Below are 18758 nucleotides of genomic sequence, written 5' to 3'. Positions count from 1 at the left end.
AGAGTAGTATCATCAGCCAGTTGGGAAATGTTGATTAATTTAAAAAAATGGTTAAGCCATACAGATTTGCATCATTCAGAATATCTAGAGATAGAAGTTCCACAACCAAAATGAATAAAAATGGCGAAATTGGGCATCCCTGTCGTACACTTCTGTTGATACTAAATATTTTGGAAGTATTAAGGTTTAGTAGCACAGAACTATTTATATCTTTGTAAAACATGCAAATGTAACTTTCACAACCATCTTCCTGAAATTGAGAGCTGTAAAGGTTTTCATAAAAGGAATTGACTAATTATGATATTGTAATGGGATCTTTGCATAAAACATAGTTAATTTTGAGTGCAGTTATATATTTTCTTTTGTAGATTCTCTTTTCAAGTGCAAAAAAGTAACTAGTGTTTTTTCCCCCTCTTCAATCCATTTTGCTCTTGACCTTTTGCTCTGTTCTAATTCTAGTTGTAAAGACTTGAACACAGACTCCTCTTCTTCAGATAGATTATCTTTCTTTAGAAAACTGTCAAGCTTGCTCATCATCTCCTTTTCTCTATGGTTCTTTAATTGCATCAGCTCTTTGGCGCGTTTAATGGCTGACTTTATATTTGAAAAATTCCCATCTACTCCCATGACCCAAGTCTTTTCTAGCAAAAATATCTTTAGCTAGTGAATGGATGTGTTCAATGAGATCAGTATCTTTAAGAAGTGTATTGTTTAATTTCCAATATCCTCGAGTACCTTTTGATTTTTTAGTAGCTTGTATATTCAGGGAAATCAAGTGATGATCAGAAAAGGGAGCCAACAACAAGGCTAGACATGACGTCTAGCCAAATTGCCTCAAATCAAAGGCACTCGTTCGATATAAAGTTGTTTTTGACGAAAATTAAAACGTATCCGTTTGTCACTTTCACGAGGTTGGAGAAATAACATGTTCAACTATTTAAGACATTGGCACGAATATTGGCTGTGCCTTTAGATTTCGCGAAAATGTACAACTAAGGAAGAATTGTTCTTATTGACACATCAAACTGCAATCCCCGGATTGGTCTGTTTGGCAAGAATTCCCGGAAGTCTCGCGATGTTGGCTTCGAAACTGTGATAGTTCTCAGCTGAACTACCTACACCGCTTGGCTGTACGCATTCTTTGGGACAGGCACCATATCGATGAAACAGCGACTAGAAACACATTTGTGTATAATGTTCGCAAGAAATGTGTTGTTTAGCGGCAATTTTCATTCTTACACATCAATGGAAGGTTCTAGAATGGTCATGTGATGTGGTTTGACCAGTTATGTTGCATTTTGAAAAATACCCTGCTTTTCCGTGTTTTTTTTAACGAGTGCCTTCTCTAACTTTCAAACTATCTAGGTTACTACATCGAAAAAGAGGACCCGGATGTCAGTGAGCTCAAGGTGAACCGATGTTTGATATAACAATATCTAGGATATTTTTATTTAGTAAAACGAAATCCTTACCCACGCTAGTGAGAAAATCAAGGACTGAATGTAATCACGTGAACTGGTTTGACCAATCACCGCTTGAGTTCTGAACTGAAGTGTATAAATATGAGGCGGTTGCCCATAGAGACGTCCGCCATTGAAGACTCGTTTTCAATGTACTTGATATTGGTAAAACCGTGTATTGTTTTTTAAAAATATTATTTGTTAGCAAACTAAAAACAGCAACATTTTTATCCACCGCATCATCGGCGACAGTTTCATTTGGCATCCTTCCAGCAGAACACGGTCGGCAAAGAACGTCTGTCTCAGTTCGGCAGTAAAAACAATCTTGTTGTGCCAGAGACGGAAAGGTAAATGTGAAAAGAGGTCAGGGATATATAACGTTAACACATTGCATTTCATCAGCTGGTTACTTTCTGTGTATCTCCTTATAACGTTGATATGGAAGGTGTGTGTGTGTGTGTGGTGGAGCTGTTTCAAGTTTGAGCGGTTGGCCTGCGTTTTGTGTGGGCCCTTGACACGGAAATCATTTCCTGTCACCATTTTGTTACATAAAGCTAACTAGCATTGCTAACTAGCTATAACTAACGTTAGCCAACAAAGATTCGTTTGTCACATTCACTGCTAAATCTGAGCCATGTTCAGGATTCAATATTTAGCTACAAGGTAGAATTTCATATTTGTTGGCTGGGCGAAGCTTTCGTTTTTTTGGTACGAAAGTGTAGGTTGTAAATTCTCACGTGCTAGCCACCACATTTCGGTCCAACCACGTTGATTGCGTCATGCAAGCATGGAGTTGACCAATAATGCGCACAAACTATAGCTCACTAACGTTTTGTTAACTTCAACAATGTAACATTATTTGACGAACGTTAGCTAGCTAGTCTGGAACTTGTTGTAGCTGACTAACGTTAGCTAGCTATGTACAAGCAGGGGGAAAGTTCTCCGTCACTGCGACGGATTTCCGTCATGGATTCTGAAGAGGTCGTTTTTTCAGTGTAGCTCTGCAATAACATTATCGGGGGGCTGCTTTGCAGATAACTGCCTAATACCGACAGGAGCATGTCTGTTCTACTAAATATTACAAAACGTCTTCTCATTTGATTTAGTCTGTTACGCTGTGTGCACTTAACTGGCATGCATGATTTTTGCTGACATTCCTATATTCAGATGAAGGGAATTAAAAGTATTTTAACGCGGTGCTTAACTCAAACAGCGGTGTGTAAGAGCCAGTAAATGCTTGATCCGGAAATGTGGTCGGAGCACGCAGAGGCCTAACGTTAATTGAACTCCATACTGCTTCGCCGTGTGCCTCTCAAATGGTGTAATAATGTGGAGGGCTCAGTATAGCTCCGCATTGACATTATTTGGTTGATGGTAGGTAAGGGCGAGCGGTCCTGTATAAACAAATTTCTTCACAACAGCACTGCTGCACAGCCAGTGCAGACGACGGAATGCCCATGTAGCGCCTTGATCACACTGACAGTGTCATTGCATTCTGGGACGTCGGAAGTAAATTCATTTCCAATGGTACGTTGGATTTATCGAACTTATGCATCACTGATTGCTTGACAGAAATGGAAGGATAAGGTGAATGTTTAACTTTTGTAGCACACATCCAGATGATGCTGCATACCACTTAGTGCAATGATGTTGTTGGTGTGATCGAGGTGTTAAGCACATCTCAAATTATTTTATTTACCTTTTATTTAACTAGGCAAGTCAGTTAAGAACAAATTCTTATTTTCAATGATGGCCTAGGAACAGTGGGTTAACTGCCATGTTTTTACCTTGTCGGCTCGGTCGATCTAACCTTCCAGTTACTAGTCCAACGCTCTAACCACTAGGCTATCTGCTGCCCAATCTCAATCAATGCTGAGATCTGATATTCTGCGCAAGACGAGACGTGCGCCAGTATCATAGGCCTATCTTCAATCACTTTTCTTAAATCATTTTGGGATATATTTCAGCTGAACTTGGTGGACAATTGGAACTGACTACGTAAAAAAAGCGTGCTTCTGTCAGAGTTACAAAAGTAAATTGCCGTGTTAGACTGAAGGATATAACGTCATTTTGTCAAATTCAAGGCTCTTCGTGCTCATTAGTTGCTCATTCAGCATATTTTCTGGTACTTCACTCCCATTTTTTAAGTCTCCCTTCCTAACTGTTTTGCAATCCCCCCTGAGAGTTGAGCTCAACCAGCAATGTATCCATGGCCAAATATTCCCACATTTTCATAGCATACATGTTAACTCTTGTTTCTGCCTCACCAAATGTTGCATGAGGCAAGAGTAGGCTAGGTGCAATTCAATTAGCTTGTTTGGTTACACAGGAGTGTAGTACTGCTGTAGTGCACCCGCCTCTTCTCACAATTGTTCTCCTTTAGTAAAGTACGATCAAAGCTGAAACAATGTCTTTCTTGGAAGATCAAGTAATGATTCTACATAACAGAACCAAATATAATAGCAGTGTTACTGTTTACACCACCTAATTTCTTATAAGTTATTAGGATGGTTAGCTGAATAGTCCCCCAAAAGTTAATGTAGGCTACACTGACCTGCAAAATCATCCTGTTGTCCTGCATTTGGGTATTTTAAATGTGCAACAAAGCTCTTAAATTAGCAATGGCATCTTAAAAGTGCAATGCAAAAAATAATACTTTGAGTGCATAATGAATCATAATAGACTATGCATGGTCTAAATCATTTTACCGGTAAGTTATTGGGCCTGTTTCTGGAGGTGGATCATTATTCATTAAATTAGGAGTAAGGTCACAAGAACTGAGCTTTATAGAGATATCCCATGGATTCCGATTGCACGGACCCTGGCCTGATGCCAACCAGTTACTTCCATGTCTACCAGTAGAGGGCAGTGACGCATTGTTTCTCGTGGCAGTGGTAACTAGTGACAACCCTGGTCAGAGTAAACAACTGCATGTTTAAATAATAAAATTCACCTACACATCCATCACTTCTCACATGTAATGCACACATTAATATGTAACGTTACGCTCTCCTGGTAAATAAAAATGCATGATGCTGGTTTTCTTTCTATTCAGTCCAAGGCTTAAGTTTGGTCTCCAAAAGGCCTCCAAAAAAATTGTTTTGTTCAGTATTCGCTGCATGTATTTTTTTCCATAACATACTACTTAATTATATAACATTAGGTAATGTTAATTGTAAACCAATTTTAGTCTTGTTATGAATTGTATTTTCTGCTTATTTTTAATGTTCATTTTCTAATGTTTTGTATGTCCTTGGGAGTGCAAATTATAGATTCTCTGTAAAAAAATACAATGTATTTATTGAAAGAAAATAAACTGCCTAGAAATATCAACATAACTTGTAATGTAAATTCTTTGATTGGGTATGGGCAAAAGTCGAATCTCATTGAATGTGTACCTTTTTTTGGAAGATTGCAATATTCTTGATGGGGTAAGTGGGTAACAAAGGCATCCATCTGTGCCAGCACAAGTTTTTTTGTGAACTGTTAGGTACCTACTTTGATTTTTTTTTTAAGGCTGTGAATTACACTAAACGTCCCTTGCCTACAAGTGTATTGGAGGTGTTTTTAAAATTTGAGTGAAAAGTTGAAAACGTTCAACTGATTGGGAATTTCCCAGAGAAATTGGGCCTATAGTTTACTGTATAATGGACAGCGTAGTTTGTTCATATGCATGTTATGTAATTCATATCTTTGGTAATGTTGAATAATTTATGGCTGAAAGTTAGGTATTTTATGAATGTTTGGAATAACAAAGGGTTAGGTTGAATAATCATAAAAATACGATTTTCCTAGAATATTACATTGATACTGTGATGTAGAACCTTGAACTTCGTGACTTTTCTATTTTTTCCTGTGACGTGAATAGGCCTAATGCTTTTCATAAAGTGTTGATGCCTAGAATGTTGCTACTTATATGAGTGTAACTAATTGTCAAAAATGCTTGACTGAAAACATAGATGCTTACAAGTTCATCAGTTGGCATTGCACTTTGTAGAGTCACTTGATATGCCCATACTTTTCATAAAAACCATTTGGTTGGATGGTAAGGGAGATCACTGCTTACAGAGGGGGAGAATTTGTATTTTTTAAATTTTTATATATCTGCGGTTTTATTTGTCAAGCGATGTTTCTCTGACAGATGAGGTAAGCAAATTTGGCGCTTTAGATGCCACATTGGTCATCAGAATTGTAATGTTGCCTGTATCCCACAATGCACAGGTCCAGTAGATGGCAGTAGAAACCAGTTCTGAATATCATAGGATTAATTGGTTGTTTTTTGTAGGTATGTTTTGCACTCAATTTTATTTAGCAAAACCCTTGTCAGTAAAACTTTTCCCCTGCACAAAAACACCATATCAACCTACCTGTATGGCACCGTCTATGGACATACTGGTGTACGATATAGATGGAATTTTCATGGCTGTGTTTTAAAAATTGTGGCCAAAGCCTTCCTATCTTAATAAAACAGTCAATCCAGCAACTTCATCTCCATGGCAGTGTGATTCTGCTCTGGATATTGAACCAGGGGATCAAACGGGGTTTTGTTATTATTGTACGGTTATCTATAGAGAAATGCCCAGCCATGCTGAAAACCACCCCTCTCTTTCAGTAGTATTGGAGGAAGATGTGTGATGAGAGCTGAGCTACGGAAAATAAGTGTCGCTCTGAACTGCTACCCTGTGTCCACCGCGCTTTGGACTGCATCATGATGACAGACGCCAAATACCCTTCGGTGTCCAGGGTGGGAGGCGTGAACCCTCCTCCGCCGAAGTTCAACAACCCAAAGAAACCTGGTCGCCAAACCAACCAGCTGCAGTATCTGGAGAAGGTGGTGGTCAAGGCCCTGTGGAGACACAACTTCTCCTGGCCTTTCAGGACGCCTGTTGATGCTGTCGGACTGCACATTCCAGTGAGTCTCACTTTTTGTTACTTGCAATGACTCTTATATATGGTTAAATAAATTTAAACACAATCATTTCAATGAGTCATAGTTCATATAAGGAAATCAGTCAATTGAAATAAATAAATTAGGTTCTAATCTATGGATTTCACATGATTGGGCCTGGGATGAGCCAGGCCCACCCACTGGGCAGCATGGGCCAGGCAATCAAAATGAGTTTTTCCCCACAAAAGGGCTTTATTACAGATGGAAATACTCCTCCGTTTCATCAGCTGTCCTGTTGACTGGTCTCAGACTATCCTGTAGGTGATTAAGCCAGATGTGGAGGTCCTGGGCTGGTGTGTTTACATGGGGTCTACAGTTGAGGCCAGTTGGACGTACTGACTAATTCTTTTAAAATTACGTTGGAGGCTACTTATGGTAGAGAAATGAACATTCAATTCTCTTTCAGCAGCTCTGGGGAACATTCCTGCAGTCAGTATGCCAATTGCACTCTCCCTCAAAAAGATCACCTCAACTCTGGTGTTGTGACACAACTGCACATTTTAGAGTGGCCTTTTATTTTCCACAGCACAAGGTGCACCTGTGGAATGATCATGCGGTTGAAGCATCTTGATATGCCACACCTGTCAGGTGGATGGATTATCTTGGGAAAGGAGAAATGCTTACTAACAGGGATGTAAACAAATTTGTGCACAATTATTATTATTTTTTAAATAAGCTTTTTGTGTATATGGAACATTTCTGGGATTTTTTATTTCAGCTCATGAAACATGCGACCACTTTATTATTATTATTATTACACTATTACATGTTACGTTTTATATTTTATATTTTTGTTCAGTATAAGTTGAGTGCACTGACTAAGTTGCTCTAGGTAAGTGTCTGCTAAATGGCTAAATTTGTACTTGTTTATTTTTCATTTCCTCCATCTTCATTTTCCATTTCCTCCTTCCTTCCTCCACCTTGATAATCTTTTTGTATTTAACGTTTTCCCATTATTTTTCTATTTTAGGATTACTATACAATTATCAAGACGCCAATGGACTTGAGCACCATCAAGAAGCGTCTTCAGAATAATTATTACTGCAAAGCATTGGAATGCATACAGGACTTCAACAAACTCTTCACCAACTGCTATGTATATAATCGGGTAAGGAAAAAAAGTTAACTCTTCATAATCATATTGTAATCATTTGCCGTGCACCAATAGTGTAGGCCTACATGGTCTCCTATTGAATGACAGAATGCACAATAATCGGGATTACATTTTTCCAGCCTGGAGATGACATAGTTCTGATGGCCCAAGCCTTGGAGAAGATCTTCCTACAGAGAGTGGCTGAGATGCCCCAGGAAGAGACTGAGATATCTGCCATCACAACCAAGACACCAGTGAAGGGTGGGAGGAAGTCCTCCTCTGCTAGTAGGCTACACAGCTGCTCCAGCTGCTTAATCTTGCACATAAATTGTATGCATCCCAAATGGGTGGCACCCTATTCCCTTTTATAGTGACTACTTTCAAACAGGGCCATAGAGCTCCATACTATCTATTATATTCTCCTAGGAGTACACACTGCCTTCTAAATGTCCTATGTTCCTCTGTGTAGGTGTGGCGAAGCTGAGGCCCCAGTCCCCTGTGTCTGAGGTGGTGTTCCAGCAGACAGTGACAGTCATCCCTCCTGAGGCCCTCCACACCGTCCCCCCTGCTGCCCAGCTCTCCTCACACATAGCAGCCAAAGTCAGTACCTCTTCACAATTACCTCAGTGTGTATTGTGTATATATTTTGACAGCAACTTTAACCTCTATACCACTTATACATTCCACATAAACATCACTTTTGTAGTTTCCAGAATACTTTGTAACATGTATATTGTGCAACCTCTGTTTAGTCTGTAGTTTGATTGAATTTCCACCCTTCTCAGATAACACCCAGCGCTGTTGTATCGTTTCAGATCAAGAAGGGTGTGAAGAGAAAAGCAGACACCACCACGCCGACAGCCTCTGCTCCGATCACCAGCTGCGAGTCGTCCCCAATTGTTGATGGCTCGACGGCCTGTAAGCTGTTCTCCAGGCGGGGCAGCAGTCGGCCCATCAAACCCCCCAGGAAAGACCTGCCGGACTCTCCCCAGCACCACCAGAGCAAGAAGAGGAAGCTCTCTGATCAGCTCCGATTCTGTAACTGCATCCTGAAGGAGATGTTCACCAAGAGGCACGCTGCCTACGGCTGGCCCTTCTATAAGCCGGTGGATACAGAGGCCCTGGGTCTACGCGACTACCACGACATCATCAAGCAGCCCATGGACCTGGGCACCATACGGGTTAGATAGCTGTGTTACACTAAACTTGTTGAACAAGAGGGCTAGTTAGTATCTGCCAAGGTTACTTTGGTGTAGCTGTATCTTGTTCCTTGATCTCTCTCACTATTATGAAGATGACAGTATTTGCGTGTTTTCTCACAGAAAAAAATGGACGAACGTGAGTACATGGATGCCCAGGAGTTTGCTGCTGATTTCAGACTCATGTTTTCCAACTGTTACAAATACAACCCACCCACCCACGAAGTTGTTATTATGGCAAGAAAACTCCAGGTATGATTGCCCTTGGTTTCAGCCAGTCCAGTCCCTAGAAGTTGTTTAAATAAATTGCGATGGAATAACAAAAGTGCAATATGAATGAATATAAATGGTTGGTGAGAAGTTTTGACTAGATGACTTGTGGCCCCTACCCACCCAGGATGTGTTTGAGGCACGCTGGCTGAAGCTTCCAGACGAGCCAGTGAGGAGTGTGGGTGATCCAGGACACCACGGTCACCACAGGGACAAGAAAGCGAGAGGAGATGGGCCTGAGTGCTCTTCCACCACAGGCAGCAGTGACAGCGAGAGCTCTTCTGAATCAGAGTCCTCCTCTGGTACGGAGGAGGAGGAAGAGGAGGCCAGAGTTCTACGGCTGGCTAAACTAGAGGAACAGGTATGTTGTGTCATCTTACCTGGCCATGCTGACATTACTGTTCTGTTACCTACTGCCACGTATCTAACTCTTCTTTTCAGTTGAAAGCGGTACACGATCAGCTGCAGAAACTCACCCAGGAGCCCCTGCTCAAACCAAAGAAGAAAGAGAAATCAAAGGAGAGAAGAAAAAAGAAGGAAACGAGTGGTAGACCGAAGCAGGAAGAAGACCTGAGGAAGACCAAACCTAAAGTACAGCAGAGGGGCATCAATAAGGGCACGTCTGCAGTGTAAGTGGCAAATCCTTGTTGATAAATTGCTCTAATTGTTTTCTAATCCCAATCCCCAGTGTAACTCCTTTTCTTCAGCCAATACACAGGATTACTGAGTATTGTTGCCAATTTTACTTTGAAACTAACTTCCATTGTCCTACCAAGAGTTTCTTAATGTTATCTCACCCCTCTGTAGGCACGGCAAGAGGAGGAAAATGGCACTCCCAATGGTGCCCTACAAGTCTGATGAGGAAGAGGTGCCAGCGTTGCCCATGTCGTACGGTGAGAAGAGGCAGCTGAGCCTGGACATCAACAAGCTTCCGGGGGACAAACTGGGTAAGGTGGTGAACATCATCCAGGCCAGGGAGGCCTCGCTCAGAAATGCCAACCCTGAGGAGATCGAGATCGACTTTGAGACCCTCAAGCCCTCCACCCTCAGGGCCCTGGAGAGCTTCGCCATGACCTGCCTCAGGAAACGGCCCAAGAAACACAACCGTGAGTAGTTGTAGTACACACCTTTCTTTCTGAGCTTCCTTGCGGGTTGATCATTGCACTGTATATCTCAGTACTGCTGACCAAGGACATTACCAGGCTCAAATGTCAGTTATTTTCCATCTTCTTTCTACCAGTGAATAAGCTGGTGAAAACCAAAGGACCAATACAGACTGTGAAGAAGCAGGATGCAGAGAAATATCTCCAGAGTATTACTGAAGAAATGAGCTCACTGGCAAAGAAGAAAAAGACAACAAGTAAGTAAACAGTGAATCTGTGGTAGCAAGGACCAGAGCCATACAGTGTGTATATATAGTTGGGTCAATGCGGTTGAACATTCAGAGGGTGCCACTTTCTCCTCCATTGCTATGTGATAACGCTTTTGCGTTGTGTTTATTTCTGATAGTTTTCAAAACCTATGAAGATGTCCAGTGAAAGCAGATATGTAATTTTTTGACACTACAACACAGTAAAGACTTGGATACACATTACCCTGAATGCTAATCAATATAAATGTCAAATTCCCTGCACTGTTTTGCTTGTTTACAGCGGGTCATTTCATAGGGAACTGTCGTAGGCGCTCTCGTTTTGTTACATCACCAACATTTCAAGAATAAAGTTCTATATGAGCGCTAACATGGCAGCCATTCTGAAAACTGGGCCTCTCGTATTTGTATATGGATCTGTCAAGGACCAGTGTGTCTGTGATCTAGGGGCCTTGTTGTCCTTAGAAGAGTCAGGGAATATGGGTTCTTCTATGTTTTCTCTCTTGTGTCCAATAGTGAATAACTCAAATGTGCAGTGCTTGCCTCAGTCTTTCTCTCTGTTGTCCTATACATAACAGTTGTCCCCCTCTGTTTTTCTCCAGATGAGCTCCCCAGGGCTCCTGCTGTCCCAGATCTAGCCCAGCCATCCCGTCTCTGTGAGGGTTTCGGCTCTGACAGCTCCAGCAGCAGTAGTAGTGATTCTAGCAATTCTGATAGCAGTGACTCTGATTCAGGTTAGCTGTTCTCCTCCGCACTAAGCACTTTCCTCCCTCCCTACCTACCCACTCCCTTTCCCCACTCTACACATGGCTTGAGTGAAAAAGATATGGCTTAAAACCCACTGGGACTCTCTAGCCTCTGTAGCACAGTAGAACTCAGTCACCTTTTCACCTGCTGGCGAAACCAAAATACTTGAAGAAATATAGTTTTTTAAATTGTATTATTACATACGTTTAGTCTGTCTATAGAGCCAACTCTATAGACAGGGTGTTATATTTATTTTTGATAATCTTATTGTTTTGTTGTAGTTTCACAGAATTATTTGACCTTTTGAAAACAAACTCTAGGTTAGGTTTGAAATGAGAACAGCCAGTCTTCTGTACAAAATGTTAATTTTCCAATGGGCCCCAGACTGCTGCTGCATGGGGACAAGTTATTAAAAACGACCCATACAGACTAGCCACTAATTATAAGCCAGAGATCTTATTTTCACTCCTACCGGTAGCTATACATCTTTCGATAAACATAACAAAAATCAGATGGGTAGGGCTAGGGAAGTACCAGACATTGTTACCATACTATTCGCCCCCCTCGTCTCACCCTCCATACTCCGAACCATTGCAGAGTCACAGCTGGTCCTCATCACAATTATACTGGTTTTGATTGTACTTCGATTTTTGTACTTTTTGTGTTGGGTTTTTGCATGATTTAGTATAGAGCAATATTAGCTTAAAACTCATACAATCTATGATGTATTTAAAGTAATGAACAGATTTTAATGTTAATGCAGACCTTGATGGAGTAGGATTTCTGCTGCACTTCATTTTGTAGCCAGTGCTATTGTTTTCTTGTTCCAGTTTAACCTTTAACATAGTTAGTCTTGGTGGTCAACACCTAAAAGGTTCAAATAAATACATTTTCATAAACAATTTGACATTTTACTGTTCAGTTGTTTTTCTTTTCATTTTTATCATAAATCGTTAAAGCCTACTAGACACATTTGCTTGCGATCACAACTTAAGCTTCAGCTGAGAATTGGTATGAGAGCAGTGATTCCAGAGTAGGTCAGTGGAATTGTTTTGATATTACTTGAAAGTAAGTGAAGTACAGTTATCCTACAATGGGTCAATTTAAATGACTATTGTACCTGTCTTTCAGTGAAGAAAACCAAGAAGAAGAAAAGCAAAGGTGATCCACACAAGGTCAAGACCAAGGTAAATCTGTAACATAGGCCCTGCTTCCTTTAAACTAGTGGCCTAATTCACATGGTTATATGTTCACTTTTGTGATATTTGGATGAATATACTTGAAGGTTGGAACTACAGTGCGTTTTCATTATAAATTGTAAGTCCTTTCCTTCTCAACTGAAGTCTAAAAATAAGAAATCTGAGAAGACTCATTGTCCGAATCTTCTCTCCAGACCAGCCAGCCGCTGCCTGCCTCTCCACCCCCAGCAGCAGTCACTAAAGGCCAGTCTACACAGCAGTACCCAGCCCAGCCTCCTCTAGATCTGCTCATCTCACCCCCAGGTAATAAACGCTTGTTGCCTTCATGTTCTGTGTGTTGGCTATAAAGGAACCCAATGGACAATCATGTCAAGTTCTGTAACACTGCCCTTTAATGATTTAAAGGTGGTTGACACTGCTCTTCCAAAGTCCTTAGTGTCAACCCTAGCTGTGGAAATGCAATTTATCCTGTAAACCAGCAGGTTTTAAGCCCATTGAAAGTCTCAGGCTGGACCAAGGATTGCATTGTTTGGGTTAGAGATTAAATAGGTGGGGTGCCAGGTTTCTCTGGTCAGTGTTTCTGTCTCTCGTGGGATGAAATTGAGTTGATTTTAGCTATGAAGTCAGATTGGGATGGAAGCCTTATCTTACTGTTACTCTTGAATCTCCCCTCCCCACTTGTCTTCAGCCTTACACAGCAGTCTGCCTCCGCAGCCTTCAAGACCTAGTTCCAAAGCAGCACCACTACCTCGCAAAAACATGGTGGCCCCCCAGCAGCTCACTGACAGTCAGCCCCAACAACAAGACCCCCTATCTGAGTGCCCTACTACCCCTTCCCTCACTCCCCCTTCTGCTGCCTCCTGTGACCCCTTCCTGGCTCTAACTCTGCCCACAGACCCTCTCAGCACAACATCCACCCCCACACAAGAACCTCCCTCCAGCCTACGCTGTTTGCCCCAGCCCTCTCCCTTAGCACTCCTCACCTCTCCTCGTTGTCAGTCACCAGGCCAGACACAGGAGGTGAAAACTGGGCCAGTTTATCTCAATCTACCTGATAGGGCACAACAGGAAGGTAAGATCTCTTCAGTCAGCTAAGCATCCCCCTAGCTTGTAGCTGTTGGCATGTCCACTCCCCTGTGTGCTGCCTGCTTCTCAGCCCATAGCTGATCATGTCTGTGTGTTGTCTGTAGATGGTGTGTTTTGTCTCTTTGTTTGCAGTGTGTTATAGATGCCATGTCACCATCGCTGTAGCCTAGGCTGCATGTCTCATCCCGCTCTGCTCACCATCAACTGCTGCCTGCTTACATCCACAGTATTGGTGTCTGTCTGTGGAGAATAATGCACTGCTTTGTTTTTCTCCTGTCCATCAGGTCTATCCGCGCTGTTGTCCCCTCTGACCTCTCCTCCTGTAGGTTTATTACAGGCTACTGGCAGCAGATATGAGGTATGCCCTCCTCTTCCTGTTGTTGATGGATAAATTGTGACGCTGGAATAAATCACTGTTTAAATGAATGTCTCTGTCCTTGGCATTTATTAATATCAAAAGAGTTGGCTGGTATATTTTTGGGGGAAGGAAATTGGGTTAATATCGATACAAGTCTACTGTGTTCTTTTTCCTTTTTGTTGCGATTTAACTGTTTTTACTGGCCAAATCCTTAATGAGTGGAGACAGATGGTGTGAAATAGCATTGGCCTTAGCTCTGGGAGTGGTAATGGCGGTTTAACACTAAATCTCACTTTTTGGTAGCAGCTGTACCCAGTGCTGTTGTCCCCTCTACAAGACAGCCCATTACAACCTGTGAAGGATGACAGGAGGCCCTCGGAATCACTGGAGGAGATTCCCTACAGGAAGCTGCAGAAACAGACTAGTAAGCACAACTTTGTATGTGTGTACGTACACTCAGTGTACGCTGTGTAAATGTTTTCCTTTAGAATTTCTTCCAGAAATCTTTTAAATGGATTCTATTTACTCTGCCTCCCCAGATACCAGACACTCTGACAGTGTGTTTGATGGTGGAAACACCTGCCTATCTCATCCAGCTAATAAAACCACTGCTGACGGAAAAAACACACCTGCCAAAAAGGTATGTGAATGGAACTTAACACTACCATTGTCATTAATTACTTGAAAAACATTGTATGCATGCCCATAGATGCATTCATATTATTTGTCAGAAAAAAGTTAAACTTAATTTGTGAAACTATCCTTGGTAGGATATTGTCCTGAAGAACGCAGACTCCTGGGCTAGTCTGAGGAAGATGTCGCTTTCCACTCCTTCTACGGTGAGGTCATCGAAGGAGAGCTTTGATAAGTTTCGCAGGGCAGCCATAGAAAAGGAGGAGAGGGAGAAAGCTCTGATTCTAAGGAGGATGCAGATGAAGGAGATGGCTTCTGGGAAGAGCAGGTATTATTCATCCATCCAGTCATAAACATATTTTCTTAGTCGTATCAGTTTCATGTCTTGTAGGAAATAATTCCTTGTCCAAAATCCTCAAATAATGAAGTAGATCTCTATCAATATGTGAGTGATACTTGATGCGCTAGCTGACATTGTTGTGACGTTTTCTTTTCAGCCTGACTATGCCAGTATCAGTGCCACCTAGAGCAGCAGAACCAGAGCCCCTGCCCTGTAGAACTCCAACCCCAGAGCCAGCAGAGATCCCCCTGCAGACAGAGGCCATCGTGGAGCCTCCGTCTCCTAAAGCTCCAGAGGCCCTGAGAGAGGAGCCTCTAGCGGCTGCCCCAGCCCCAACCCCACCTCCACCCCTCACTACTCAGACCTCTGTGGACAGGGAGAGGGAGATGGCCCGCAGGAGAGAACAGGAGCGACGCAGACGGGAGGCTGTACGTTCCTTTTATTCCTCTTCCATGTATTTTATTATGCCAGTCATTCTTCTGTTCTTTTATACAGTTGAATCCCAGACTGTAATCTCATAACCTACCGCCTCTCCTTCCTCAGATGTCTGGTATCATTGACATGACCATGCAGAGTGACATCATGGCAACGTTTGAGAAGAACCTGGACTAACATAAAATGGCAGCAGGCAGTGCAGCTTGTGACCGATTGATGTCTTCTGTTGTTGGACAATAAATAAATGAGCATGGTGTTCCAGTAGACAGCACCCTAGGCTTCTTCTCTCCCTCCAGACACTGGCTGTCTGAACAGAGCGAGCTGCATCTAAATTAAGGAAACGGGTCATTGTTGCTTCCCAAATGACAATCCTACCCCCTATATAGTGCCCAATTTTGGGGTCTGGTCAAAATGATTACATTATATAGGAAATAGGGTGCCATTTGGGACAGCCTATTACTATCCTTACCAGAGTAAGCTTGTACTGTACTATATCAGCATCACATAACATAACCCCAGTACATTTTAGTATAGTTGTCAACTGTAAGAAGATACTGTAAGATGTAAAATATTGATATTGCAACAAAAAAAACAATGGACCATATATAGATGGCATTTGACTTTCCTTTTTCTACTCATGGTTGGTGGTGGTTTTGTAAATATCTGCTGCACTGAAGTAATGCTTACCTCTTAGAGAAAAAGACTAAGTAAAAAGTTAGCAAAATGAAGAGCTGTTGAAAAAAATAAATGTTGAAAATAACTGTTGTTTTTCCTCCAACACGTAGAGTCCTCTGTTCCTTTTCACCTAGGTTACTTCCCAAATGGCACCCTATTGCCTTTGTAGTGTATTACTTTTGACCAGGGCCCATAGGATCTTGTAAAAAGTAGTGCACTATATAGAGAATAGGGTGCCATTTGGGACACTACTTGGTGAGTCGTCCTCCTATGACTGCAGTACACATCAACCGGTTCACACACTTCTTAACATTCCAACTCTGACTTGGCTGAAATGCATAACCTGACCTTTTTGTGTTTGCTACACTCCCAAATAGTAATACTATGTATATCCATGTACTGCACTGTATAGTTTCTCCAGTTATAGTTCTTATCTTCATACTTCATTCATAGTTACAATTCTGCACCTTGTGGAAAAATCTTCAATATGAGTTTTACAATGCATGTCCTATTTGATTGACTTTAGTAAAACAAAATGCCTTTCTGTTCCAAACATATTTTTGTTTATCTGTATGAAATCATACTTAGTATTTTGTTACACGGAGGCTGAAGATGTGTCGATCTTTGCCAAAATGTCTATTTCAAATGTGAGACTTATTTAAAACTATACACTTGTTTTGAGTTTCTGCTTGAAAAAGTGCCATGTATAGTGGTGTGCTTATAGCAAACTTTAGGTATTGTTGATGCCTACATTGTTGGCTTTTTCTAATCAAGATCCAATCCTGACTAAATGTTTTGGGAGACATGTAAGACTTTGTTAATGTTTTTTTGATCCTATGGTTCTAGCTATTCTGCAGTTTTTTTTTTTCTCTCTTTGACATGAACAGTAGCACTTTATTCTGTATCTTGTGGTATGCGTGAATGTCATGCCATTTATAGAGAAAGAACTAATATACTTTTGAGAAGATCACACTCTAAAAGCTAAATCATAAAGATTTTCATTAAAGCAGTGTCTTCTGTATTTGTTGATTTCTACACCGCCTCTGACGCTCGTTGGCTGTGGCAGGGCTTGAAAACTATTATGGACTACAGAGTGAAACCCAGCCGCAAACTAAATGCCTTTTATGCTAGCTTCGAGGTAAGCAACACTGAAGCATGAATGGGAGAACCAGCTGTTCTGGACAGCTGTGTGCTTACGATTTCGGTAGCTGATGTGAGCAAGACCTTTTAACAGGTCAACATTCATAAAGCTGCAGTGCCAGACGGATTGCCAGGATGTGTACTCAAACCATGCGCAGACCAACTGGCAAGTGTCTTCACTGACATTTTCAACCTCTCTCTGACGGAGTCTGTAATACCTACATGTTTCAAACAGACCACCATAGTTCCTGTGCCCAAGGAAACTAAGGTAACCTTCCTAAATGATTACTGCCTGTGGTACTCACGTCAGTAGCCAAGAAGTGCTGGTCATGGCTCACATCAACAGCATCCTCCCGGACACCCTAGACCCACCCCAATTTGCATACCGCCCCAATAGATCCACAGATGATGGAATCTCAATTGCATTCCACACTGCTCTTTCCCACCTGGAGAAAAGGAACACCTATGTGTGAAAGCTCAGCGTTCAACATCAGTGCACACAAAGCTCATCAATAAGCTAAGGACCCTTAGACTAAACACCTCCCTCTGCAACTGGACTTCCTGCCTGGCTGCCTCCAGGTGGTAAGGGTAGGCAACAACATGTCTGCTACGCTGATCCTCAACGCTGGGTGCTCCTCAGGGGTGTGTGCTTAGTCCCCTCCTGTACTCCTTGTTCACCCATGACTGCGTGGCCAAACACGACTCCAACAGCATTAAGTTTGCTCACAACAGGGCTGTAGTGGAGCAGGTCGAGAGTTAAGTTCCTTGATGTCCACATCACCGTTATGGTCCAAACACACCAAGACAGTCATGAGGGCATGACAACACCTTTACCCCCTCAGGAGACTGAAAATATTTGTCATGGGTCCCCAGATCCTCAAAAAGTTCTACAGCTGCACCACCACCCGGTATAGTAGCTGCTCTGCATCTGACCGTAAGGCCCTACAGAGGGAAGTGTGTAGGGCCCAGTACATCACTGGGGCCAAGCTTCCTGCCGTCCAGGACCTAAATACTAGGTGGTGTCAGGAAAGCCCAAAACATTGTCAAAGGCTTCAGTCACCCAAGTCATTGACTTTTCTCTGCTACCGCACAGTAAGAGGCACAGGAGCTCCGTATCTAGGTCCAAAAGGCTCCTTAACAGCTTCTACCCCCTCCCCCCCTGCTGCTACTCGCTGTTTATCTATGCATATTCACTTCACCCCTACCTACATGTACAAATTACCTCGACTAACTGGTACATAGCCTAGTTATTCTATTGTTACTTTTTAATAATTTTTTACTTTAGTTTGGTAAATATTTTCCTAACTCTTTCTTGAACCTCACTGTTGGTTAAGGGCTTGTAAGTAAGCATTTCACTGTAAGGTCTACACATGTCAGCACGTGACAGTTTTATTTGATTTGATTAATGGATGATGACAATGATTTATAGAAGTGCTTGACTTGGACTGAAATAGGTTCCGGTACTAATTTTGGGTGTCTGTACTGTTTATATTTAAGTGCAGAAACTTCACAATACTTTTAAGCTAATATTTTATAAGATGTGTAGGAACTCAAGCAATATAACATTTTAGATGCCGGTACTTGTATTTGTATATATTAGAGATCCCCATTAGCTGCTGTTCCGGGGGGCTCCTGCCCAAGTCCAGCACTAACGATCAGCCAGTCCAAGGAGGATATCCAGAAAGTCTTCATTACAACAAAAAGATGACACAATACTTGAAAACAGAGTGCACATTCAGATCTACACACTTGCATTTGTTCAGTGACTGAGATTTGACAAGACAAGCTGGACTCAATGCCTCAATT

General features: G+C 41.9%; 1 protein-coding gene across 10 annotated transcripts; it reads left to right on the top strand.

The window, feature by feature from the left end:
• The first annotated feature begins 1085 nt into the window (after positions 1 to 1085).
• On the top strand, positions 1086 to 16824 carry LOC109902746 (bromodomain testis-specific protein). 10 transcript variants are annotated; one of them, XM_020499365.2, is made up of 21 exons: positions 1086 to 1409; positions 6076 to 6372; positions 7379 to 7516; positions 7642 to 7786; positions 7971 to 8101; positions 8317 to 8682; positions 8824 to 8952; positions 9098 to 9331; positions 9412 to 9599; positions 9778 to 10076; positions 10211 to 10330; positions 10942 to 11073; positions 12218 to 12273; positions 12480 to 12588; positions 12974 to 13357; positions 13656 to 13729; positions 14033 to 14153; positions 14269 to 14369; positions 14500 to 14690; positions 14860 to 15130; positions 15246 to 16824. In XM_020499365.2, exons 2-21 carry the CDS (start codon positions 6169 to 6171, stop codon positions 15312 to 15314), a joined length of 3462 nt encoding a protein of 1153 aa, XP_020354954.1. In that variant the 5' UTR covers positions 1086 to 1409; positions 6076 to 6168; the 3' UTR covers positions 15315 to 16824. The 10 variants fall into 10 exon arrangements, with proteins under 10 accessions (XP_020354954.1, XP_031641632.1, XP_020354953.1 ...); XM_031785772.1 differs by having other exon boundaries at positions 1138 to 1409; positions 6073 to 6372; positions 7642 to 7762; XM_020499364.2 differs by having other exon boundaries at positions 1139 to 1409; positions 6073 to 6372.
• Positions 16825 to 18758: the final 1934 nt, after the last annotated feature.

This window comes from Oncorhynchus kisutch, linkage group LG13 (genome assembly GCF_002021735.2).
Source record: "Oncorhynchus kisutch isolate 150728-3 linkage group LG13, Okis_V2, whole genome shotgun sequence".
Classification (NCBI taxonomy): domain Eukaryota; kingdom Metazoa; phylum Chordata; class Actinopteri; order Salmoniformes; family Salmonidae; genus Oncorhynchus; species Oncorhynchus kisutch.
The sequence above is the reverse complement of the archived record's forward strand: the minus strand, read 5'-3'. Positions and strand labels throughout refer to the sequence as shown.